Raw genomic sequence first — 23,433 nt, 5'->3', positions numbered from 1 at the left:
CGGATCGAGAGAAATAAGGCCCTTCGGGAATTGTATCTGGTATATGCCGTCGAGGCTGTTAGGTAGCCGAGGAGACGGATTCGTGTGGGCGAGCGATTCATGTCATGTCAAACTCCGACATTGTATTCAGCAACAACGGGTCACTGCACGTGGGATCAATGTACGCCGAGAGCATCCCCGGCGAGAAAAGCGACTGGACGTCCGCGTTCATCCCTTGACCGCCTGCATTGTACCAGGCATTCTGATCGGCCGAGGAATCCTTGTAAGCGTCATTCCTCGATGCAGGAGGCAGACCGGCAGCTCCCTGGGGATGCTGCGATTCGATCCAGGAGGTGAAAGACTCAGCCCCTGCACGTCGAAGATGCTGCTGGGCCTGGCGAGCAAGAGGCCAACTAGAGCTGAGAATCTTCAAGCATCCCAGAACTAGCACCACGCGGTTGCAGTGATGGTCTAGACACTCTGGCGAGTGGATGCGACTGGTTGCCAGCTGGACCATCCCACAGAGGACGAGTGGGGACACGATCAGCGGGCTATATCCCTGTGCGCTCGGCCGCATGGATAGAAGGTTAGAGAGTTGCTTCGAGGCTTCTGTTGCTTTCACATCGTGGACATGTCGGGTGCACGATGGTGACAGACGCAGAGGAGTTGTGGGGCAGATGGGAACTTGGAGGTCGGGAAAGTCGGGACGCAAATTGCTTCGTGGAAGGTGGAGCAGCATTGCGGCGTAATGAATGGTCGTGTGAGCCTGGAAAAGCATTTCGTCTACGTTGCCGTACATATCAACTATGTCAACCTTGTGCCTTGGAAGGTGGTTCGTCCAACTGATCAGCGCATTCTCCACGGCCTGCAGATGGTCGCGATGCGTCTCGGGCAAACTGTTCAACACGAGCACGCGGGCCAGGATGAGTGCTGCTTCGATGCGATAACTGAATGATGAATATCGCGAGAAACGAGCATCTTCGTCTTCTTCGAGAAACACGCGCATCTTGAAGGCCGTAAAGGTCGCCGGGGGCGGAATCTCCTTTCGATTGGCGTAGACATACTCTTCACAAGGTAGAGGAACGTCGTAAGGGACATTGCCGCAGCGAAGGACGACCTTGGGTGGTCGCGCCGCCATGAACACATCGACGATGAACAACTCCCACCAGGTCCGTCGTAGGCTTTCCGCTTCAGTCTCATTTCCATTAGAGAACGTTGTTGCAAAATCTCTGCGGAACATTCCCAGTTCCAAGGCGATATCGGTTGCTTGGGAGAATGCTCTCTCCGCCTCGCTGCACTCGCTTCGCGCACACAGAAAGATCGAGTACAGCAGCAAAGCCTGAACCATACACGGCGTTCGATCGCCAGCATGACTCAGTTGCATTGCAGCAGCCTCCTTGAAAGAGTCACCAGAGACCTGCAGCGAGTAATGACTACCGATGAATCGCACCACATGCTGCAGGAAACTGGGATAGTTGCGGTCCTCATATTGCGAGGCCGGAACGAGAATCGGATGCGCGTTGTGGAAATTCTCATAGTAAAGACGTACCAATCGAGAATCTGGCACCACAGGAGGTTGTGCATTCTGCGGCGAGTTCCTTGGGCTGATTGATGAAACCTCTTTCCCGGTAACAGTGGGACTGGATGGACCTGCGGTTGGATTTCCACCTGTTGGCTCCGACAGTGGAGTTTGATACACTATGCCTGGGAAATCCGAAGTTACCCCCTGCAGAGGCTGGAGCAAACTACTACGAGGTTTTCGTCTGCCGCCCCGTCGAGAGGGGAGATAGTTGCACGGCAGACGGGCGTCCAGGCACCGGGAACACGAAGGCTTTTTGGCGTCGCATTTGACGTGGTGTTTGCGGCACTCTGTGCACGCGAGGGGAGAGGGACGCAGAGAAGTGCCTGGTGGAGAAGCTGTTCTTCTTCTTCGGTCGCTCATCTTGAGCTATTTGCCTCCATAACAGATTCGGAAGGCATAATGTCATTGATGGCAGTGCAGATGAGGAACGAACGAGACTCACCTTCATTTCGGGGATTTCGGCGACCAATCGGCGACCAACCTCTGCCTGAATTCTAAGGCCAAAGTTGCCCCACACAATGAGTCAGCCTCAGTGCCACACTGCACGCACATGACGTTGCATATAAAAACAACTACATGCCTATCATGAGGAACTACTAATGAGAGCTTCTACTCTCCCAAGAAAATCCAATCTGGAGTCACAAGGTCAAGATCCAAATTATCCAACCAGCTCAAGAAATCTTCGCTCGCAAGTTCAATCCCCGATTCGCATCCAGTCGAGCTCCAGATCCCAGCGCCATCCCGTCCGATGCGATATCAAAGTCGCGTTCTTTGCTGTATTCCGGGTATAATATCAATTCCTGTGCTGCCTGCCCCATTTCCGGCAAGAATGGGAGCAGAGAAATTGGAATGCGCCAAAAGGGGCTGGTAGTCGAGCGCATTGTCTAGAAGCCGGCTGATGAGGGTGATTAGCTCCATACATGCAGTAGAAGTGTTTGTTGAAGGCAGCTCAGATGTCTCAAACCACAATATTACAAAATCAGACTGCGGATGATCTCAGAGCGCGCCATCGAAGATGGCAGGGCACGGTTCGAGATTGTGTGACCGTGAATTTCTATAACCAACACACCGGCTGCGGGTATGCCACAGATCAGAAACTTGACGATTGATTCCAACGTCAGTAATGGTCCAGACGTAAGGAGGGCACGTCGCGAGGAAACAAAAACAGCAAGACATACTATCCAGGGGAGCTGTTTTCGGATCTCATGCCGCTGGCATTGCCTTGTGAGATCGACAATCACAGATAAAATCTTCATGGACGTATCCAGCAGATCTTTGATTCCGTCCAGACTGTCCTGGCAGCGTATCCGATGGAGTTGAAAAACACTCAGCAAGTACTCGAAATGCACGATCACGAGGGCCAGACAGTCGACAGCACCCGTCGTTCCCCAGCACTCAGGATGTTACCGAAACCGGCCAGGTATTCTTTCCCAGGTGTCTCGACACCTTTGGTAGGCGAACCTAACGATCAAAATGTCAGACCAGGAAGAGACAGAGGGGGAAGCGAAGTATACAAAAGCTGATCTCCACGGCCAGTCTCTCCTCTCTGGCCCAATGATAGATCAAGTACTTGCTCGCGCAGGGCCGACAGGATCTGGCGCATGCGGATTACCGTAGCCGGGTGAAATCGTCCAGCCGTGTTCCAGCCTTCCTTGTCCAAGCTAAGAAGCGCCGTCTAGATTCGTTGTCTAGGAACAGGCTCTCATCAGCCAGATCCCGTGGCAGTTCTACGGCGCAGTAGTGATGGGGAAAGCGAGGGGGTCTCCCGAGCAATGGGACCGCTCACAGGGAGCTATGAGGCAGGAACCGCGAGCAGTCTTTGGTATAGGATGTCTATATAACCTACGTACGAAATCATCGTTCCTTAGCTTAGCCTCATGGTCTCATTATCTCCCTTTTTGTCCTCCTTGGGACCGACTCTGGCATCCCCTTCGCGTTGTGGTCTTGATAGCACAGAGTGTTCCATTTTCACTCTTTTCAACTGTCAGCTCCGTTGACGTTATAGTAGATGCACATGTATAGGAAGTTCAAGATGAATTTAAAAAGTAGTCAAATGGCCGCGGCTCACCTGTGTATTGAGAAGGTCTGCAGCATTTCCAGAAATATTATCTCCCAGAGCAGCCATTCTCATCGCTCAAACCTCTCCTCTTTTGAATCTTAAATACGTTTTGAGGGGGTATAATGCAGTCACTAGCTCGAACCTCATCCACAGTCTTCATCCGAATGGCCCTTAGGAGTAGTAGCCAGGTCAATAGATGGCCGTTGCTCCCAGACACCTCAAAGACACGCACACAATGAAGCAAAGACACCAGCTTGCCGAATGTTCTGAAGGTGTGTTTTTTTTAAAGGCTCCTTTTCTGAGGTAAACTTGGAAGGACTGACATGCGGGTTGCAATGCGGGGTACAGAGTACAAGGGCAGGGACTGGGGACGAAACGTCGATGTGCCTTGAACGGTTCGTAATGGATCTAATAAGGCCCTCGGCGCCATTGTTGGCAACATAAAAAGCGATTGGCAAAGTGTCTTCAAGATATGATCCCATATCAACGAACTATAAGGATCACGAAACAGTCATTGTCTATATTACCTGTGAAGACAGACAGCATGTCTCCCTTTCTGATGAAGAGCCACAGGGGTCATTTGAATGCATACGACCCATGAGAACTACTTAGCCCACAAAGGCTGACCCCTTCGAGGTTAGTAATAATCTGCTTCCTAAAGGGACGGTCTATATACAGGTGTTTCGCCGGGTTCTTAGACCTAGTACCCGAACCTGCTACTTTGGACCAACTCGGCCTGTACTCATCCGAACCCGACATGATCACAATTCACGACTCTAGTTTCAGGTGGATCAGTAATACTAATTGGTTATTTGGTGGTTGAGCTATACGAGTACGACAATTACGCTTTATAGAAGTGGATAGTTTGCACAAGGGCCTCACAGCTCTCTCTACAGTTTTTCTTCACTATTTACCGGGCTTGTCTCAGCATGATTGACGTCTGAACACTTTTACCTTCAAGTAGATTATGAACTGAGACATGGTACCGCGACGGACGAATCAGGATACTATTAAGGGTCGTCTTGGCTGAAGTGAAACATACAATGCGCCGGGTTCGGCATCTTTCCGATCCTCCTCAGTAATGGCTAGAAGTAAGTAATTAATATCCTGTTATGGAATCAATCTAAGTATGGACTTTTAGTGCTAAGCTCAGACTTCAGGAGCCTCCCCTTAATCAATATTGCGAGATCGAGTCTAGTCACAGCGGTTATATATCCGTGACAACTTCCCCAAACTCTGCCGGTGGACAGTCAACAAGCAAACACCAACCGAGCAACCATGCGTCGGTCTTTCATTCTTTCTTTGCTTTCCGCGGCGCTGGACGTCGCGGCCGGTTTGACCGAGTCCAACCTCGAAAAGCATGTTGATGTGCTGGCACTCAACTACTCCTTCAACCCCGTCAAGGCTGCCTACTGGACTGGATACCCTCACCACCGTCGCACTCCTTTTGCTGTCTCGCCAGATGGAAAAACCGCCTATCTCGCCTATCTGGATTCCAGTGAGACTGACGTGCATGTCCAGCAGCTGGATCCCTCTACCTTCGAGGCTACTGGGACTATAGTTACTGTGACTGGTGGAAAGGAAGGTATGTAATCTGATCAATATTTCTATGAATCCTTATTGACAGAAGCTAGCTGGTGGACTGGTTGCTCATAATGATGGCTTTGCCTTGTTGACCAACGAAGCCATGCCTTCCGGTACGACCAATGCGCCCCCATCCGACACTCCCGTTCCGGTCCTCTACCGCTACACCAACGGCGAGCAGACTTGGAAGACCTGGCTTGGTGGCCCCGGCGTGCACGAGTCTGACGGTCTATCGGCTTCTCCCGACATGAATGGCGATCTGGCCTACTCCGAAAGCGCAAATTTGTACGGTGCCTATTTCGTCGTCACCGACTACTCCGGTTCCGCGGAGGGCCACTACGGTGATAGCATTCAGTACGTGTCGGACAACGGAACCCTCGTCACGATTACCGGTGCCACTAGCTCCTGGGGCTGCAGCCACAATACCGGAATTGCGTTTGAGGCGGCGGACGATGCTCCCTTTGCCAGCATCTGCGCCGAAGATCAAGGCGCCATCTGGCTCAACACGAAGACACAGGGGATGACCAATGACGGGGTCAAGATCTCCAATGAGAACACCACCAACGGAGCCTCGGGTGAGCCCATGGGCGGTATGTCCGGCAGCTTCAGTGCGCTGGCTCGATTCGCGGACTCCACCCGCTACATCTTCGCCTGGGTGTCTCGGGGCGCCATCGACGTGACGGAGAACACCTGGATGGGTGACGGCTACACCCACGTGAATAACCGAACGAACGGCCGCAACGTCGCCATGGCCCTTTTCACCGACAAGTACACCAAGGTCGGCACTCAGGCAACGTCCCAGGTGGGCGCCGAGGACGGCGACAGCCAGGTCACCTGGGTGACCAACGCCTCGAACGACTGCTCGAACGCGCATGTAGCTACCTTTGGCAATGACTCGGCCCTGATCACCTGGGAGGAGATCTCGAATCCCACGTGTGACTTTATCGCCATGGGATGCCGTGGGCAATTTGCCGGCTCATTCTTCCAGCAGGTGGATTCGAGTGGAAAGAAGGTCGGCGAGGCTCTCACCAGCACTGATACCTATGTGGCGGGTGACATGGTGACCATGTCCGACGGCCGTGTTTGCTGGCCCTATGTCAGCATGACCTGGGATCTGTCCCAGGCTGTCGGTTATTCGTCAACCACTACCAAGAAGATGAGCTTTGCTTGTATCACGCTTGACGGGGCATTTTCTTCGTCTTCGTCCTCTGCCGCTGAATCTGCTGCATCTACTGCTTCTGCTACTGCTTCTGCTGAAGCTTCCTCGGTTGATCAGGGTGCAGCTTCTGCTGTTGCGTCTTCAGCCTCCGCTTTCTCCACTGTCGAGGCGGCCGCCAATTATGCCAGCGGAACCACTGCCCAGAGTATAACTGTATCGGCAACTGTGGATACGGAGACAGCTGTTGAAACCTCGGTCCAAGCACCTACCGCTACATCGGTCAGCCAAGCCGTTCCCACGTATGCTGCGTCTCACGGGCATGGACACCGTAAGCACCCACACCCTGCTGCCGGTTGCCCGCTGTAAATAATGAGTTATCACTGTGAGACAGTGGGCCGGTCGACTCATGGTGAGATTGATACTTAGACACTTTTCACCATCTATACGCAATAGAGAACTGATTATAGTTACTCTCATTTAATTCATAGTAGAAGACCACCACTATGCGCCAATCTGGTAAAGCAACGTGATGCAACGCATTCAAGCCTCAATAAACAACCCCGAAATAATGTCAATCTAGACAAGCCGCGAATATGGTATCATATAATACAAACACGCAGGAAATGGTATCATTCGGCGTAACAAGAACCTCACAACGCTCCTTCTCTACGCCTGGAAGACATGACTGGATTTCCCGGTCTTCGGATCATAGACATTGTATCCAAAGTCCGCTGCGTTCGGAGGCGTATACACTGGAGGGTAGTTAGTCCATACTCGCAAGAACGGCTCTGATATCCGAACGTACAATGCAACGAAACAGCCAAGCGATCTTTGGACGGATTGGCAACCCGATGCAACCCGATCTGATCACTGATATAGGCCACCTCATTAGGCTTATACGTGGTATGCTTCTTGATCTTCAGGGGAGCGCCGTGGTCACGCTCCGCGGGCGGGGTCTGATAGATGGTTTCATTCAGTTCTCCATCGAGGATCTTCATGATACAGTGTGCGTTGGCGTGGTCATGGATGAGCGATCCTTTCTCGGGGTTCCAGACCAGTAACAACTACTTGCGTCAGTCCCCTGAGTTCAGAACTTCGACAGATATAGCGAAGACCATACCAGATTCGCACGCCCGCTGATATCGGCCACCAGGTTCCGGGTATAGTTCTTGCTCGGGTCATTGCGCATGTATCGTGACCAGTCGGCGGGGCTGGACGTGTACTTGGACATGAAGCCCATGAGGACGGCCGGGTCAACATGGTCGTCGTCGAGACCGGAGCTCCCCAGGTACTGCTTGATATCTTCTACCAGGTTGTCGAGGGTGTAGTTTGTGTTGGGTTTGCGGGATACGGTATAGTTCTGGACGCGATCAAGCGAGGCCGGGTGACTGGCCACGGAAACGGGGGCACACAGCGCTGGTGGCATTTTATGGTAATTCAGAGTGACTCTAGGTATACACTTGACAGATAATCTTGTATATTGCCACAGCTACCTCTGCCAGATATGAGGCGATATATGTGTACCCCTTAGTGTCAATCGCCGATTCAGTTGCTGGAACGGCGACTCGACCGGGGATCCAGCCAGAACAGCCAATCAGAGCACAGCAAAGCACATAGTTGAGTGGAACGCCTATCCCATGAGCAGTAATATAATGCGCGTCATTGGTGATGTGCCACAGGGATAGCTTTATCATCATGAAAGCAATTGAAGGATTGGCTCAGGGGTGGTAGTATGGGCCAGTGATAGCCGTGGCTATGCGATCAACAGCGTCACTCCACTATCAACGTAGCGGTGAATGGGACGCATTGACGTCTGTTGAGGATACGGTGAGTAGAGTAGGGTCGGGTATGGACTGTGCAAAAATAAGTCCATTTGCTGGTGTTATGCTCTTCATAACTTCGAACCAGCAAAGTCAGTTCCTATATCAGTATTCAGTCCTTCCAACGGAATAACGTGAAAAAAAAGATATGCCAAGCCAGGACATAGAGCGAACGGAGGACGTATAACGATAATTATAGCTAGAGGAGGTGTGACTGTCATATTCAGGTCAAAAGTGGCCTGCCTGGAACTATGTACAGACGGACGGTGCAACTCAAGCTCCTAGAAGGAATATATACAGGAAGGAGTGCGACGAACTAGTCAGAAATGCACGTCCTAGATCGCTCAAAATTCGACCAAATCAAAGCTGTGATTTCGAACTCGCCAACATATGAGGAATCTTGATCGGCATAAGTAGGAACGTCCTTTGGCTACCATCCGGGCTGGCAGGCAATCGTCCCGCCCTGATATTGACCTGCAACGCCTGATGCAACAGCCGGGGTTCGTTCAAAGATGAATCTTTCTCGCGCCTCCACTGTACAAAGTCCTCCAGCTTGGTTCCCTCCTTTACATGCTTGTTGTGCCTTCGTTGTTCCTCCACGGTGACATACGGCAAGGGATCGCGACTCGTCTGCGACCCGGCTTGGGACTCCGAGGGGGCTGAAGGAGGGTAATCATGTCCTGTGTACAGTTTGAAATGAGGAGGCAGAGAAAGGAGTTTGCTCATGGATTCGTAGAGCTTGTGCGCGTCCCCGTCGGGGAAGTCGCATCGTGCACTGCCGACGTCCGGATTGAAGATCGAATCTCCGGTGAAGACGTTGCTTCCAACCTGATATCCACTATGATCGGGAGTGTGGCCTGGTAGATGAAGTGCTTTCACTGTCAAGTCGCCGAGCTGGAATTCTTCATCGTCTTTGAAGAGATGGTCGAAGACATTTTCTAGATCCTGGACGGGGACCCCGTATTTCTTCGCGAACGTCTCTTGAACCTGTCGGATTCGATGCCCGGTAGAGATGGGGACTCTTCTTTCGGTCGTGCTCAGAAGTTTCTGCTGGAGGTAATATGCTGCCGTCAGGTGGTCTGCGTGTGCATGCGTTTCGAGTAACCGGACGATCTTGTAACCCTCTGACATGGCAATATCAAGGAGCTCGTCGGCGGATTGAGTGCTTATCGTCAACTTGGTCGGATCAAAATCTAGTACAGGATCGATGATCATGGCCTCACGGGTCTTTGGACAGGCGACGATGTACTGCCATGTTGACGTTTGCTTTTCAAAGATAGGATGGACAACAGGCTCCATTTTGACAATCGGTTGGTCTGTTTCTCTGGAATGCAGTAAGATTTGGAAACGCAAGGGGGGCTTTCTTGTCTATTTAGTCCATTCAAAGCACGTTGTCGGGCTTCTCGGTCTCATGGAGGCCGCATTCTTCGGGCAAGTGTCGTTATCATGATGGCATGACGTATACGCTCGGGAAGCATAGACCAACCATTTAGCTTCAGCTACGGCCCTTTCAGATTATTATGAGTCTTGGAGGTTTTGGAAAATATGACCCGCGTCAAATGGCCGTCTCGTCACGGATGGGGTGTGCGGAAATCGTCCCTTAAGCGGGAGTTTACTTGATCCCCGACCTCTACGAAAGTCGCCGAACCAGCAACTGAACAGTTCATTGTCTTGTTCTATTGGACGAGGAGACGGATATGATGATATCCACTGCCTGACACCGAAATCCGGGGAGTGTTTATTGAAATTGGGGGATCCTAGTCCATCTGGTTCCGTGGACGACCTAGTATGACATTCCTCAGAAACACATTGTGCAATTGGCCACTGTTCTTTTTTCAAACGATCTGGAATTATTCAAAACAGCGCAGTGCCTTTGACCCTCTATCCCGAGAAAATCCTATAGCTTCACTTGCATCATCGAACTGTAGCGTTAGGAAGGCTCCTTTGGCTGACTGCTGCCAGGGTCAGAAGAGACTTGGATAATCATAGAAGGCAGCCTCATAGCCTATTCACGTTGCAGTCAAGACTCTCGAACTGATACAACTAATTACATGATGACCAAGACCAATTCGGTCAAGAAGGTCGAGCCATAGCATGAATAGCAGAATCGCTCGCTCGTCTTGGAGAAGAGAGGAGAGCGATTTGTGCTAGTAACCCTCGGACCGAAACCTAGAATGTTGTTGATATCGTTGGTGCTCAAAGTGGGTTTCTGCAGCATTGGGATAATGATTTCTAAGGGAGTGTAGTACAGATTATCCTGCAACGAAGTGCCTGACCCAATGTTGCAAAATTTGAGAAGATCTGGTAGTGTTGTTGATTCACAGTCCGCAGCACATGGGTCATCTAGAGACAAAAGGGGGTTTTGAGAGGTTGCTTGTGCGTTGTCTTTTACGCGCCAGAAGCTGAGTTCTATATTCTGACGTAGAATTGTCGTTAGGTAACCTAAGCTCATCTGCACATTGAACCAGCTGAGTAAGTCTTCTGTCTTTGCAGCTGCTGATGCAAGAAACCATGATCCGTAGGGGGTCGTCTCGTTGGAAGTATACGATACCAAGCCGATGAGGAGAGACGATGCATAAATCCAGTCAATGCTGTGCGTTCATACTTGAAGATACACAACCAGCTCCCTTTCCGGGGTGAAATGCTGAGGATTGGCAATATTCAAGATGTCGGGCAGCAAGCACCAGAAGCACATGCATCAGATACGGCGTAGAGACACACAGAGGTGGAAAATAATGGTCAAATATGTCTCTCCCAAGGGAGGATCCCAGCGATGCATCCAGAGAGCTGCGCAGATGCCGAAAGAGATGCGTACTCTTTGTAATCGACTTATAGCAGGTTCCAAGCTGTTCCATCCCGGATAGCTCCATTCAGCAACCCATCAGCCATCCCTCAAGTTGGAATCACCGTCAATGTGCCGGAGGTCATATATCATATTCCATTCAAGTGGGCCCCAATTTGCATCTCAGTCATCTCTTAGTCCTTGGGATCGAGTAAATTGACGCAGAGAACTCCTTCAAGCAGTCAATGAATTGTTGCCATTGAGCAACGTCATAATAACAGGTCGGTAGATGAAGAAGTCCCACGTTTCCAGCCCATATTTCATCCATTCCTGATGGATGCAGCGGCATCTGTCTTGTCCCAAGACATGTTCGTCCAGGAAAGATAGCGGGAGCAGTGTATGATAATAACGATGGAATCTGCGTTTGAGAAAATTGACATCTGACCATGACACTCCTTGGAGTACAAACTTAAACATAAGTAGGCTCAGTTGTAACTATCCTCAAACCCGAGCACCACTAATTACAGACTATCCTGCCAGTAGTATCCCCCCTGTGATCTTTGCTTCTCGTTCAGAATCCCAATAAGCACAGACCGCCATTTGGCAGGGATTCAAGGTGGCTATAACCATCACATGGGCGCAGTTCTTCGTCCTAGCCAATGGCTTCTGGGGTGACCTGACATCCATGCTAAGGTATTAACTACAAATAGATAAGATCAAGGTCTTGGTTGATCTCACTTCATGACCAGGAGAAATTGTGTTGCCTACTATTATAGGTGGCAATGAGACAGATATATGCTGATTGATTCCCCCGAACTAAAAGAAAGTCATATCTCATTCTTGACCAGACTATTCCTGTGTCAGTTACCCATCCTATAATGGCACTTCAAACAATCACCGTCACCTACACCGACAACAAATATCTCTCCTTGGTAGACGCAGCATCGCGTACGCCCCTCTACCATGTCAAGGTTTGCCGGCAAGTGCCGCAGATGGAAATGATTCGCTTAAGTCCAGCCCCAGGCAACGATAGAGAGGACCAAGCCTTTCCTGAGGATGAAAACGCCTACTTCCAACGCCGGGTCTACACGGCAAAGTTCAAGATGACAAGCCTCAACGGTCACCTCCAGATCCGCGAGCATCGAGATGTCTTGCTCAGCAGAAAGGGAATCCTTTCCACCAGCTACTCATTCACGTCACCAGCACTGTCTGCCGCAAATATTATCAGCTCTTCATCATCTCCGGCGTCATCGGCTGTCCTCACATGGGAAGCCGACCAGACGGGGAACCTGGGGGACTTCCGTCTTGTCAAAGAGGCAGAGAATGAGTCGGACAGAAAAGTGCTGGCTCGCTTTCGAAATAAGGCCTTTTCCAATGAGAAAGTGGGCACGTTTGAAGTAGACGCTGGTCTCAATCAACTGGTCAAGGACGAGGCAGTGATTTCCGGGCTGGCCATGCTGTCAATGGTGCAGAGCATCAATCTTGCCGGCATGATCATGCTTGGTGGAAGTTGAGCTATTCTTTCTTTATGTACTCTGGAGATAGCACTGAGGATCAATATGAAAACAACTCATTGAGCAGTTGCGAAAGTTGGCGTCGCTTTCTTTCTTTTCCCTCTTTTTTTCTCCGTTAAGTGGGGTAATATAGAGAATATCTCCACAGTAGCCATTATCCAACAAATGATAACCCCAAGATTCATTCTGCTAGAGTGTTATAGGATTAGCCGATTCACTAAAAGAAAACCTGATAAGATTGAGGGTTCTTTGACTCAGACTCACCTGTACCAGGCAATCTACAGTCGACAAACACAGCAACCTGGGCCCTGGTCATCGTAGGTCTGCCCGGGATAAGAGTCAAGGCGTATCAATATGGAGATGATAGACTCTGCGGCAATGCCGCACCGAAGCAAGGTCAAGGTCTTCGCCATCATGGTGGCCCTCTCGGTAAGGACAAAGGTCAATGGATTTGATTGCACATCAACCTAATCATAAGCTCTAGCTGTCAATGTTTGTGGCTGCTCTTGATCAGACGATTATGGCCACAGCTATCCCAACTATTGCAGCCAAACTACACTCGGCCGCGGGATATACTTGGATTGGCGGTGCTTACCTTCTGGCCAATGCCGCCGGTGCTTGCATATGGGCCAAGCTCTCGGACATCTGGGGACGCAAGCCCATTTTACTCTTGGCCGTGGCTTGGTTCTTCGTCAGTTCGATCATCTGTGCTACGGCGGTGGATATGCCCATGCTGATCGCGGGACGGGCGCTTCAAGGTGTTGCCGGCGGTGGCCTGCTCCAGTTGGTCACCATTGTCATCTCGGATTTGTTCAGTGTCAGGTATGTAGACGCATTTTCAAACAGTCACAGACACATACTGACTTGGCAGGCACCGGAGCCTCTATCTCGGCTTGATGGAGTTCATGTGGGCGCTGGCGGGAGGAATCGGTCCCCTTCTTGGTGGAGCATTTTCCCAATATGTCTCCTGGAGATGGAGTTACTGGGTCAATCTGCCTGTCTGCGGACTTGCCTTTGTCCTCCTCTTGCTATTTCTAGACGTGCACAACCCTAAGACGAAGATGCTCGAGGGAGTGAGGGCTATTGATTGGTTCGGGAGTCTCTCCATCCTTGGCCTGACGCTGATGCTTCTCCTTGGCTTGGACTTTGGTGGTGAGACTTTCCCTTGGAATTCGCCCAAGGTCATTTGTTTGATCGTTTTCGGATCGCTCTGTTCTTTGCTTTTCATCTACAGCGAGAAGCGACTGGCGAAGTACCCTCTGATGCCAATGAGTCTCTTTGCCCAGAGCTCTAATATTGCGACACTGGCAGTCACATTTGCTCATGGCTTCGTATGTGATTGCCCACCTGTTTGATCAAGCTGAGCTTACCGAGGAGTAGGTTTTTATTGCCGGAGAATACTACGTACCTCTCTACCTGCAATCCGTCACAGAAGCCTCGCCCATGCGCTCTGGTGTCCTGGTCCTGCCTCTTGTTCTCTCCGAGGCGTTTGCCGGTATCGTCACCGGAGCCATCATCCACCGCACCGGCCGCTATCGCGAACTGATCTGGCTGGGAATGACCTTGTTAACGATCGGCAACGGACTGTACATTCATCTGAGTGCATACTCGTCCTTAGGGCAAATCATCGGATACCAGATTCTCAGCGGCATCGGAGCAGGGTTCCTTTTTGAACCTCCAATCATCGCGATCCAGGCAATGGTCTCTCAGGATGAGACCGCCACTGCCACAGCGACACTCGGCTTCATCCGGAACCTGGCAACATCTTCGTCCATCGTCATCGGCGGCGTAGTGTTCCAGAACTCCATGAGCCAGATGAAATCCACCCTGCTCGCCGCCGGGATGTCGGAAACCATGGCCGAGCAGATGTCCGGAGACTCTGCAGCAGCGAATATCGAAGTCATCAAGACCATCCAGGATGCAACCCAGCTTCTTGCCGTCAAAGAGGCCTTTGCCTGGAGTTTGAGGAACATGTGGATCCTGCATACGTGCATGTCGGCTTTGGGGATTGTCGCAGGTGCCTTTATTCTCAAGGCCCGGCTGAACAAGGAGCATGTGGAAACAAGGACGGGGCTGAAATCGGAGAAGTCGGAGGCTGCAACAGTCATTGAAAGACCTGCAGATGAGTGTTGACCGGATTTGGAGCTCGGTAACCGACAGGAACGAACCATCTCTAGAATATTACACAGGCCGGTTGACGATTTCGCCCTTGGTCATTCCGCAGGAGTGCGGTACACATTTCTTGCGCTATCTACATTTGCGCGGGCAAACTGCTCCGGGACCTTCAATATATGGACACTCAAGACTCGTCCTGGTAGCATGGTCTGACTCGACTTCTCAGCTAAAGAGCTAACAATGCAAGTGAGAACGGGACTGAGTGATTTGACGGCAACATCAAGCCTTTGACCAACGAGTCGAAGGACTCTTTGACAACGGGTAGTAATGAGCGAATGATCATAGCACATTTCCATATAGATTCAAGGCAATGGTCTGAATTCAATCAGGGAAATAGCACATATAGTCTTCATTCAACCTGGAAGGTCCCATAGTTCTCGCTCTTATCCTTCACCATTGGCCGAGGCAGATCTCTCCTCCAATCTGCCTTTCATCTTCTCGTGCCAAGTCCTTCCATCGGTGGTCTTGTACTGCCCCCATTTGGTTAATCTGGCAACGATGAACGACATTCAAGACGACGTTGGGTAATCATTTCTGTTTCCGTTATAACGACACAGGCGTTTCAACTGCGCGCATTCTGGGGGTACAATATTTTCCAAGAAGCTGGAGAGGGAGCTGTTCGCAAGGCAGCTTTGGAGGCGGGTCCAGTCAACAAGACGAAGCTTACTGTTTAAGTGTAGACTCTTTGCTGATAGGGAACAATAGGTCATGGCTGGAAATGCGATTGATTGTGCAGAATTCGGATGATGAACCGCGGATAGAAATAATACGAAGCTCACAAAGTAAATACAAGACGCTCTTCCATGGTATCTCGTTATATCTCTACCATCCAGGAGGACCGCCAGGTCCACCGGGACCTCCTGGGCCTCCTGGGCCTCCTGGGCCTCCTGGGCCTCCTGGGCCTCCTGGGCCTCCTGGGCCTCCTTCGGGCCCGCCTGGACTTCCGAAGCCACCAGGGGGGCCATCAGGGCCACAGCAGTCGCCGCAGCAGCAGAAGCAGTCAAAGCAGCAGCAGCAGCTATTCAGGAGCATTAGAATTGTGTCTGCTTATGGTTGAGGTTACTTACTCATCACCAGGTCCATCACCACCACGAAGCTGCAGGTGCATATCCTCCTTGGGGGCCTAGTGTCATCGTCAGTTGTGGAGGCTGAATTAATGGCCGGTGGATAGACATACAGGTTGGTCTGTGACGACGTCTTCAGTTGTCGGTCTCTCGGGGCTCTGGGGTTGGACCATCGTCAATGTCTTGGGATCCCACGTTGTCTGGGGAGCTTCTTCCTGCTTCGAGGAGCCGAACCAGCTGAAAAGACCTTGGCCAACCATTGTCACTCGTATGTGTACGTATCCACGATGTTTTCTTTGCACTTGGAGATAAGGTCTTGCGAGCAAAAGGGGAGGAGAGGTCTAATAAGTACGGTATGCAATCGTATAATAGGGCTATTAGGCTCCCTCGTTTAATCTTTCGAACTTGACATGCTCGTTCGGGCGACGATTGACAACTCGAATCGAACTAGGTAGCTGCTTCATTCCTCAATGGGATTGGATTACAATAGTATCATGAATAGCACCCAGCTGATGGTCCGACGAGGTGGGTCTGCACCGAGTGGCCTTACGTGTACACTTGCGCGGTATCCTTTCTGGATCACATCAATCGACCAAAGAGGGGAGAGTAGAAGGCTCCCAAATTGTGGGCATTATGATGTATCCTCTATTTCTCATGCCCGATGCTCGCTGATTCAAGTTAAGGAGGTGTTTGACATGCAGAGTCGAGGGTACCTGCGGACTAGATTACTCTTTTAGCGAACTGACGAGCAATCTCCGAGATCCGAATGATCGAAATTAGAGACCGTCAGCCGAATAATATGCGTCGTTGCGGATATTGCGTTGCCTCCCCACTTGGCACCATTTCTAGACGACAGGGCTGAACGGCTCGTCAGAACGGCTCGTTAGAAAAGGGGTGAGATGTGCCTCGATGCTATTGATGCTTCAGATGGGAATACACATGGCTCCTGGGGATTTTAGAATGGGGCGCCTATCAAAAGAGATACTCTAAGAGGGATCGCCTCAATATCCGACTCAAACATCGGTAAAGCTAACTGATCGGTAAATAGACGGGCCCATGAACTCCGGAGATATTCTAGTCAGTTACCAACACTGTCTCCCAGAGCGATTACCCGGTCAGCAACATCACATGGACATAGGAACTGTCAGGATGAGCTTGATCTCGTGCGAGCCCTTTCGTTTCATTCAAGGGAAGGAAAGGTGACGTCTCTTCCCAGGGACTTGGCCACCCAGTAGCCCACAGCTTCCCGGACGATATTATTCGAGGACCAGTTTCGACTGGGGTGGACGCGATTGGCAAAAAGAAGGAAGAACGTGCTTGACGGCCTGTCGATCACCAGCGTGGTCCCTGTGAAGCCGGTATGGCTGGCAGTCTGAAGACTAGCCATAGGTCCCGCCGTATAGTACTGATTCAGCTCGAATCCCAGCCCATGCTCATTTCCGGGGAATCTCTCGTTGAAATTGTGAAAGACGAGATCCACAGCCTCTGGTGACAGTACCCGGTGACCGGCGTACGTACCGTTGTTGAGAATCATCTGACACAGAACTGCCGTGTCCTCAACCGTCGAGAATAGCCCTGCGTGTCCAGACACTCCATCCAGAGCCCAGGCATTCTCGTCATGGACGGTCCCACGGACCGGTTGTGGACGCTGTGGCTCCAAGGACCCCAGGACCTGGATCTGGAATTCCTCGGCCGCCATGCGCGGGTAGAAGGGGAATGCTGGGCCTTCAATGTTTCCCCGGTTGAAGAAGGTGTCATGCATGCCGAGGGGATTGGTGAACTCCTGAATCAATTCATCCAGTCTTTTGCTGGTGATATGCTCCAGAAGTAGAGCCAGAGACATGAAGTTGAGGTCCGAATAGAGATACGTGGAGCCGGGCGCATTGAGCAGAGTCTGGTTCAGAATCGAGGCAGTCCTCTCTTCGACCGTCTTATACACTGGAGAATACAACGGAGGTTCTGGATCTGGAGCAAAGCCAGAAGTATGCGTCAGAAGCATCAATGTGGTGATGTTTTCTTTCCCAAGTGCTGCGAACGATGGCATGTAGGAGGCCACTGTGCTGTTCAAGGAGAGTCTACCAGCATCAATCTCTCGCAGGGCTGCAACGGTCGTAAACAGTTTGGTCAGACTGGCCATATCATAGATGGTGTCTGTCCGCGCAGGCAGTTGCTGCTGCGGAGGCAATGCGGTACCATTGGCGTCGGCATACAGCGACATCTTTCCACTGGCGAAAAGTGAGACAATTGTGCGATCATGAGCCACGATCACCGCAGACGATGGCTGGATGGGGTGTATCTCATTGTGGGTGAATCTTCCATAGTTTGCTGGTTGTTGATAGCCGGTGACGTTTGTTTCCAGTTGGCGGAGGGGGGCTGATAGGAGGCCAACGGATTCGGGGGGGCCAAAACGGAGGGTATCCTGACTGGATTGACTGGATTGATGAAGGACTGCATGGCTGGGGATGATGCCAAATATTGAAAGGATATAGATGTAGGATAAATGCATGGTGGCAGACTCATCGATATTCAGATCAAATCACCATGAGGTGCTATATCCGTATATATATTTGGGTCGAGCCCCTCGCTCTGTCTATCATCACCGAATTGATACATAGTCAATGTAACATCGTATTCGCGATTTTATTCTCAGTCTGTCGAGAGCATGCTTTATCATTTATCAATATTCTTAGGAATCGATATTATCCGGAGGACCATCACGGAAACAAAGCTTGACTGATGCCATGATCAGCGCCCGCACTTCCAAGATTTCTGACAGAGTGGCGCCATCATTTCTCCATCATTCTTCATCTTCATCTTGCTACTTGCTACTTATGATTCTGCCTTTAGTGTTAACTTTAAAAGTACTGTTAGATTAGTCAGCACTTAGATAGGCCAGCGGAGAGTCCGCTTAGATCCATGGCCCCTGACGGACAACAATCGACACAGAAGAGATCATGGAACACACAAGAAATCATCTCTTTTCATCTAGCGAATCTAACAAGTACCTAACCTAGCATATTCCCTGCTGGAAACTTGCCTCCAGCCAAATGAGATCCATAATGACTGCCGATATTTAAAGGCGAGCGCGTAACTTGTCTCGTCCCTGCATCATATCCAGCTCATCCATCGACAACATCCATCCAATCTCCTCCACACGCGACAAGAAAAGGCAAACAAAATGTATGCTGGTCTTCCGTGATCTTCTAATCGTCGATCAAAAGGAAAATGCCCCGGTCGCAGGCCTTTCACGCGGGTCGAACGCCCCTGCAAGACCAACGAGTGCCACTTGAATCCCCCCGGATCTCTGGTCCTCTGGCCTTTTGCAATCCAACACAGGCGCTTTTTCAATGGTCCACGCGTCCACACTTTGATCGAGAAAATGTCCCAACGCCTCGGATAGAAAGACTCTGGCGCTCCCGAGATAATCGTAAAGGACGACATGCGCTCAAAATCCACCAGCGACCGCCAGGAGTCGAAGGCAAGAAGTACCCCCGGAAAACAGTCCACCCTTATGCAATCCTCGAAGGCATTCTTCTCATGTTCACGACCTTCCCCTACTGGGACATTTCCTTCTGGGTGGCTTTTACCTTTACGGTCGGGTCGATGATCTGGGTCATCAACTCCTTCTTCGTCTGGCTGCCGTCGGAGGACCCGTCCACCGAGTTTCCGCATGAAGTCCTCACTGCCGGAGGCGTGACGGCCTTTATCGGTGCGACTGTCTTCGAAATTGGCAGTGTCCTGCTGCTTCTGGAAGCAGTCAACGAGAACCAGACGGGCTGCTTTGGCTGGGCGGTCGAGACGGCCTCCAAGGAAGCCGAAGAACAAGTCGAAGAGGCTGTGGTGCGAATCAAGTCCGATGTGGAGTCGTGTCTGCATCATCATGCGAATCGCCGTTCGTTCTTGACTCCATCCGAGGCCAGGCAGGACTCTTCCAGACGCACGTCGGCTGGTCAAAAACGATCGTTCGAATGGCTTCCCACCCTTACCGAACTTCGCACCCATTATCTCCACGAGATCGGATTCTGGGCTTCGTTGGTGCAGTTCATCGGAGCTACCATCTTCTGGATAGCTGGGTTCACCGGCCTTCCTGGTATCATCAACCACATAAGCCAAGCAGTCACCAACGGCGTCTACTGGGTTCCGCAGATCGTCGGCGGTTCGTGCTTTATAATGAGCGGGCTGCTTTTCACCCTAGAGACGCAGCCAAAATGGTATATCCCCGCCATCAACGTCCTCGGCTGGCATGTCGGTTTCTGGAATTCTGTCGGGGGTGTTGGATTCACTCTGTGTGGAGCTTTCGGACCGGCCACGTCCAACTCGGGCCTCAAGTATCAGAGCTCACTGTCGACGTTCTGGGGATCCTGGGCGTTCTTGTTGGGGTCTCTGATCCAGTGGTATGAGAGCTTGGATAAGCATCCCGTGGAGGAGAAGAAGTAATCTGTACCTTGTTTTCGTTCAAGATTTGTATTGATTAATGCCTGTCGATGTTACGGAGCAAGTAGGACAAACATTTCAATATCGTTATGTCTAAGAGTATGAAAGTCCAAACTTCCCTTCGGCCATCGATATGCCTCTGGCGACCCAACAACCAGACCCTCTCTCTCTCCAATGCCTGCGCGACCCGGAGCATCCCCTCCTGCATGGCAATCAGAACCGCAAGGGATGTCGACCCTGCAGGCACGAATCGAAATCTTTTTCCTGGCCGATATCCACCTCAGCACCGATGCCGCCTCATGGAGTAGCACAATGGCGTCCTGATGCATGTGATGTCGGTCCGGTCAATGCTGTACAATTCCCGATGAGTTGCAGCAGCCGGTAAGAGCCCTTCCACGTCCGGGGCCAGTCGAGGGGTGATTCTGGCGGCGGGGGATGGTAAATCGTGAACAGGCTGGGTTTCAGCCAGAGCCCGCTGATCCTAAGAATATCTTGACGACCTGCAGCAGTTCGAACCTAGTGAGGATGTTCTCCGTCACGCTCGAACTCTTCTCCACCCCCTGGACAGCCGCAGCAGCGCGATGCTGATCACCGTCGTGGTGAGCGAGGGGCAGCACGGCTCCGCAGTTGGACGGGGTGAGATTCTCCAGCGCTGTGTGCAAGGGCGCAAATGCTCGATCATGACACCGCAGCGCTGTATCGATGTACCTTAGGACGGAGGAGGTCTGGCAGGACGAATGATGCAGCGCAGCCACAGCCAAGACGCCGTGGAGAAGAAAGTCATGCTCCAGCGTTCTTTGAGGTATAACCACCTGCCATGCATCATGTTCCGACGAATCATTGCCGCGGTAGGTCTCTGTCGGAAACCGGTGAATCGATTCCAGGTCGCGGAGTGTGAATGAGTGTGGATGGGGGCGTGTCCCAAGGTGGATGAAGGTAAGGCGATAGCAGGCAGCTTGTGCGGAGCAGATTTAGGAGGTAGAAGCTTGAACGCCTAAGGACGCCTTTAATGTGCACTCGAGCTCTTGTTCCTTGTAGTCGGTACACGGCGGTGGTTGTCCATCGCACTAGATACGGGTTAGGGAGACTTTAATTCAGAGTGACTGGCCGGGCTGCCAGGGAGTCTGTCGATGCCAGATGATGGATCTCCCAGCTTACACGACGCTGTTTACGCTGATCGCGACCATTCCTGGACTTTGGATGGAGCTTCGTGGGTCATATCTGGTGATAATCATCCTGTGACGCGATGAAGAGAAAGCGAAAGCGAAGCAGCATTCCGAATCCATGACAAGAGCCAGTCTGCGGGAAAGAGACTGACGTGTAAAGCAATCTGATCAGAGTCAGACTGATCGATCTGTGATCTCTCCATCGGCGAAGAGACGTCTCGTTTTCGTTCTCGCTTTCGGTTTCGTTCTCGCCTCTTAGCAACCCGCGTGGCTGAGCGCTGCCGAGCCAAGGATCAAAACAGGGTCCTGGGACAGATTGGAGAGATCGTTTGCTGCGATCGAGATAAGGTTCTCTCCAAGGAACAGATCGACCAGTCACTTTGGATAAACCGATCATCTAGAGTTGACCATTTGGTCAATGGTAGCTTCTGAGGCCGCCGACATCATCCCGTCCCTGGTTTCTCGGATACACGTGGAAAGGGATCGATAGCTTCAGGCACAGCCTCGCTTAGAATATTTGTCATGCTCGTCGGCTTCCTAATCAGGCTCACTCCTGCGAGATGGTGAAAATCTACAGTAGCTAGGGATCTCTGGCTGTCGACCTTCCTGTCGGGGCAGCATGCAGGCCGATCAGCCAAGTAAACATGATGTAGTTCTTGATCGAGGGGATACCATTATTCAGATGATTGATCGGAGAGGATGGGCCAAGGTATATAAGATTCGACATTCCTCGGATCTCCCGCATGTATCAATCTCATTCTCGAGCTCGCACACCACAGTCCACCATCTACATCATTTCCCTTGCTGCGTCTTAGTTACGAGTCCGCCAAATGAAGATCACCAACCCCCTACTCCTCTCTCTGGCTACTTGCCTGGCCCATGCTAGCCCTCTCGTCAGGCGTGAAATGACTGATGGTGACCATTTTCGACTGCCCTAGGCCGGAATGATGCTGACCTGAGTAGCGGACATTCTCAACTACGCTTTGACCCTGGAACATCTCGAGGCCGCCTTCTGGGAAGAAGGATTGAAGAACTACACGCAGGCCGACTTCGTCGCCGCCGGGTTCAACGACCCCTTCTATGCCAACCTGCAACAGATCGCAGCCGACGAGAACTCCCACGAGGAGTTCATTGCCAACGCTCTGTCCGCGGCCGGAGCCTCCCCCGTGGCCAGATGCAACTACTCTTTCCCAGCAACCGATGTGAAGAGTTTCCTGGCACTGTCCAATGTGCTGGAGGGTACGGTTCCATATCTCCCACACTTGTGACACTATCAAATGGTGGTGTCGGTACGAGTGCCTACCTCGGAGCTGCCGGCGACATCATGAACAAGACGTACCTCGGGGCCGCCGCCAGTATTACAACCGTCGAGGCTCGCCATAGCGCCTACTTACGTGCTGTCATGGGCCAGGCGCCCTATGCCCAGGCGTTCGACAACCCCCTCAGCTACAACGAGGTGTACACGATCGCTTCGCCGTTCATCAAGGCATGCCCTTCTAGCAACCAGGCGCTTGCTCTGAAGGCGTTCCCTTCTCTCACTCTTGATCGACCGGCACGCTCATGACCGGCTCCATGGTCACTGTCATGCCAGGCTCAGGATTCAACCCCAATAATGCCACCGATCTGTACGCTGCGTTCATCACCTTGACCGGCCCCGTCTGGGCTCCCTGGAAGCCCACTGAGGACGGACAGATCGTGGTGACTGTTCCGGAGGGTGTCTCCGGTCAAAGCTACCTGGTCATTACTCAGGGCAACCAGCAAGCGACGGACGACACTATTCTCGCTGGCCCTGCTATTGTCGAGGTACATCACCTGCTTCATCATCGCGGAAATTGATTTTCTAATGGGATAGATTTCATAGGTCGGAACCGCCAACGCGACCATGGGGATGGGAACTAGTGACATGTCCTCCACGGCCTCTTCCTCCATGACATTCACCATGGCCTCTGCGACCACTTCTAGCACTTCTGCTCTGTTCACCGGTGGTGCCGGCAAGATGGCCACGAGTCTGGGATATGTCCTTGGCCTTTCTGGACTTGCCGCGGCTGCTCTCATCTAAGGATGGGTTGAATCGTGACATGTCGAATCGTATATAGTGCTACATAATCTTACTTG

The 23,433-nt window shown here is 51.6% G+C and overlaps 10 protein-coding genes across 10 annotated transcripts; 5 read left to right on the top strand and 5 right to left on the bottom strand.

Moving 5' to 3' along the window:
* Window positions 1-97: 97 nt before the first annotated feature.
* Window positions 98-1,921, bottom strand: CDV56_106297 (Zn(II)2Cys6 transcription factor; the record flags this gene model as incomplete). The annotated part of the gene is made up of 1 exon (XM_026759916.1): window positions 98-1,921. The coding sequence occupies one exon, from the start codon at window positions 1,919-1,921 to the stop codon at window positions 98-100; it is 1,824 nt and encodes a 607-aa protein (XP_026614314.1).
* Window positions 1,922-4,898: 2,977 nt separating this feature from the next.
* Window positions 4,899-6,729, top strand: CDV56_105980 (uncharacterized protein; the record flags this gene model as incomplete). The annotated part of the gene is made up of 2 exons (XM_026759599.1): window positions 4,899-5,205; window positions 5,255-6,729. The coding sequence occupies 2 exons, from the start codon at window positions 4,899-4,901 to the stop codon at window positions 6,727-6,729; spliced, it is 1,782 nt and encodes a 593-aa protein (XP_026614313.1).
* A 300-nt stretch (window positions 6,730-7,029) lies between these two features.
* On the bottom strand, window positions 7,030-7,789 carry CDV56_105909 (putative cysteine dioxygenase; the record flags this gene model as incomplete). Its single annotated transcript, XM_026759528.1, has 3 exons — window positions 7,030-7,115; window positions 7,169-7,427; window positions 7,484-7,789. 3 exons carry the CDS (start codon window positions 7,787-7,789, stop codon window positions 7,030-7,032), a joined length of 651 nt encoding a protein of 216 aa, XP_026614312.1.
* A 754-nt stretch (window positions 7,790-8,543) lies between these two features.
* Window positions 8,544-9,482, bottom strand: CDV56_105787 (MBL fold metallo-hydrolase; the record flags this gene model as incomplete). The annotated part of the gene is made up of 1 exon (XM_026759406.1): window positions 8,544-9,482. One exon carries the CDS (start codon window positions 9,480-9,482, stop codon window positions 8,544-8,546), a length of 939 nt encoding a protein of 312 aa, XP_026614311.1.
* A 2,361-nt stretch (window positions 9,483-11,843) lies between these two features.
* CDV56_105565 (uncharacterized protein) lies at window positions 11,844-12,479 on the top strand (the record flags this gene model as incomplete). The annotated part of the gene is made up of 1 exon (XM_026759184.1): window positions 11,844-12,479. One exon carries the CDS (start codon window positions 11,844-11,846, stop codon window positions 12,477-12,479), a length of 636 nt encoding a protein of 211 aa, XP_026614310.1.
* Window positions 12,480-12,893: 414 nt separating this feature from the next.
* On the top strand, window positions 12,894-14,612 carry CDV56_105403 (MDR family MFS transporter; the record flags this gene model as incomplete). Its single annotated transcript, XM_026759022.1, has 4 exons — window positions 12,894-12,908; window positions 12,964-13,301; window positions 13,351-13,810; window positions 13,860-14,612. 4 exons carry the CDS (start codon window positions 12,894-12,896, stop codon window positions 14,610-14,612), a joined length of 1,566 nt encoding a protein of 521 aa, XP_026614309.1.
* A 1,105-nt stretch (window positions 14,613-15,717) lies between these two features.
* CDV56_105286 (uncharacterized protein) lies at window positions 15,718-15,978 on the bottom strand (the record flags this gene model as incomplete). The annotated part of the gene is made up of 2 exons (XM_026758905.1): window positions 15,718-15,777; window positions 15,832-15,978. The coding sequence occupies 2 exons, from the start codon at window positions 15,976-15,978 to the stop codon at window positions 15,718-15,720; spliced, it is 207 nt and encodes a 68-aa protein (XP_026614308.1).
* Window positions 15,979-16,898: 920 nt separating this feature from the next.
* On the bottom strand, window positions 16,899-18,224 carry CDV56_105111 (serine hydrolase domain-containing protein; the record flags this gene model as incomplete). Its single annotated transcript, XM_026758730.1, has 1 exon — window positions 16,899-18,224. The coding sequence occupies one exon, from the start codon at window positions 18,222-18,224 to the stop codon at window positions 16,899-16,901; it is 1,326 nt and encodes a 441-aa protein (XP_026614307.1).
* Window positions 18,225-18,943: 719 nt separating this feature from the next.
* CDV56_104968 (uncharacterized protein) lies at window positions 18,944-20,155 on the top strand (the record flags this gene model as incomplete). The annotated part of the gene is made up of 1 exon (XM_026758587.1): window positions 18,944-20,155. The coding sequence occupies one exon, from the start codon at window positions 18,944-18,946 to the stop codon at window positions 20,153-20,155; it is 1,212 nt and encodes a 403-aa protein (XP_026614306.1).
* A 1,993-nt stretch (window positions 20,156-22,148) lies between these two features.
* Window positions 22,149-23,377, top strand: CDV56_104687 (ferritin-like domain-containing protein; the record flags this gene model as incomplete). The annotated part of the gene is made up of 4 exons (XM_026758306.1): window positions 22,149-22,218; window positions 22,282-22,557; window positions 22,910-23,121; window positions 23,180-23,377. 4 exons carry the CDS (start codon window positions 22,149-22,151, stop codon window positions 23,375-23,377), a joined length of 756 nt encoding a protein of 251 aa, XP_026614305.1.
* Window positions 23,378-23,433: the final 56 nt, after the last annotated feature.

This window comes from Aspergillus thermomutatus (genome assembly GCF_002237265.1).
Source record: "Aspergillus thermomutatus strain HMR AF 39 chromosome Unknown NODE_98, whole genome shotgun sequence".
Taxonomy (NCBI): domain Eukaryota; kingdom Fungi; phylum Ascomycota; class Eurotiomycetes; order Eurotiales; family Aspergillaceae; genus Aspergillus; species Aspergillus thermomutatus.
Note: the sequence above shows the minus strand (reverse complement) of the source record. Positions and strands in the feature narration are given on the sequence as shown.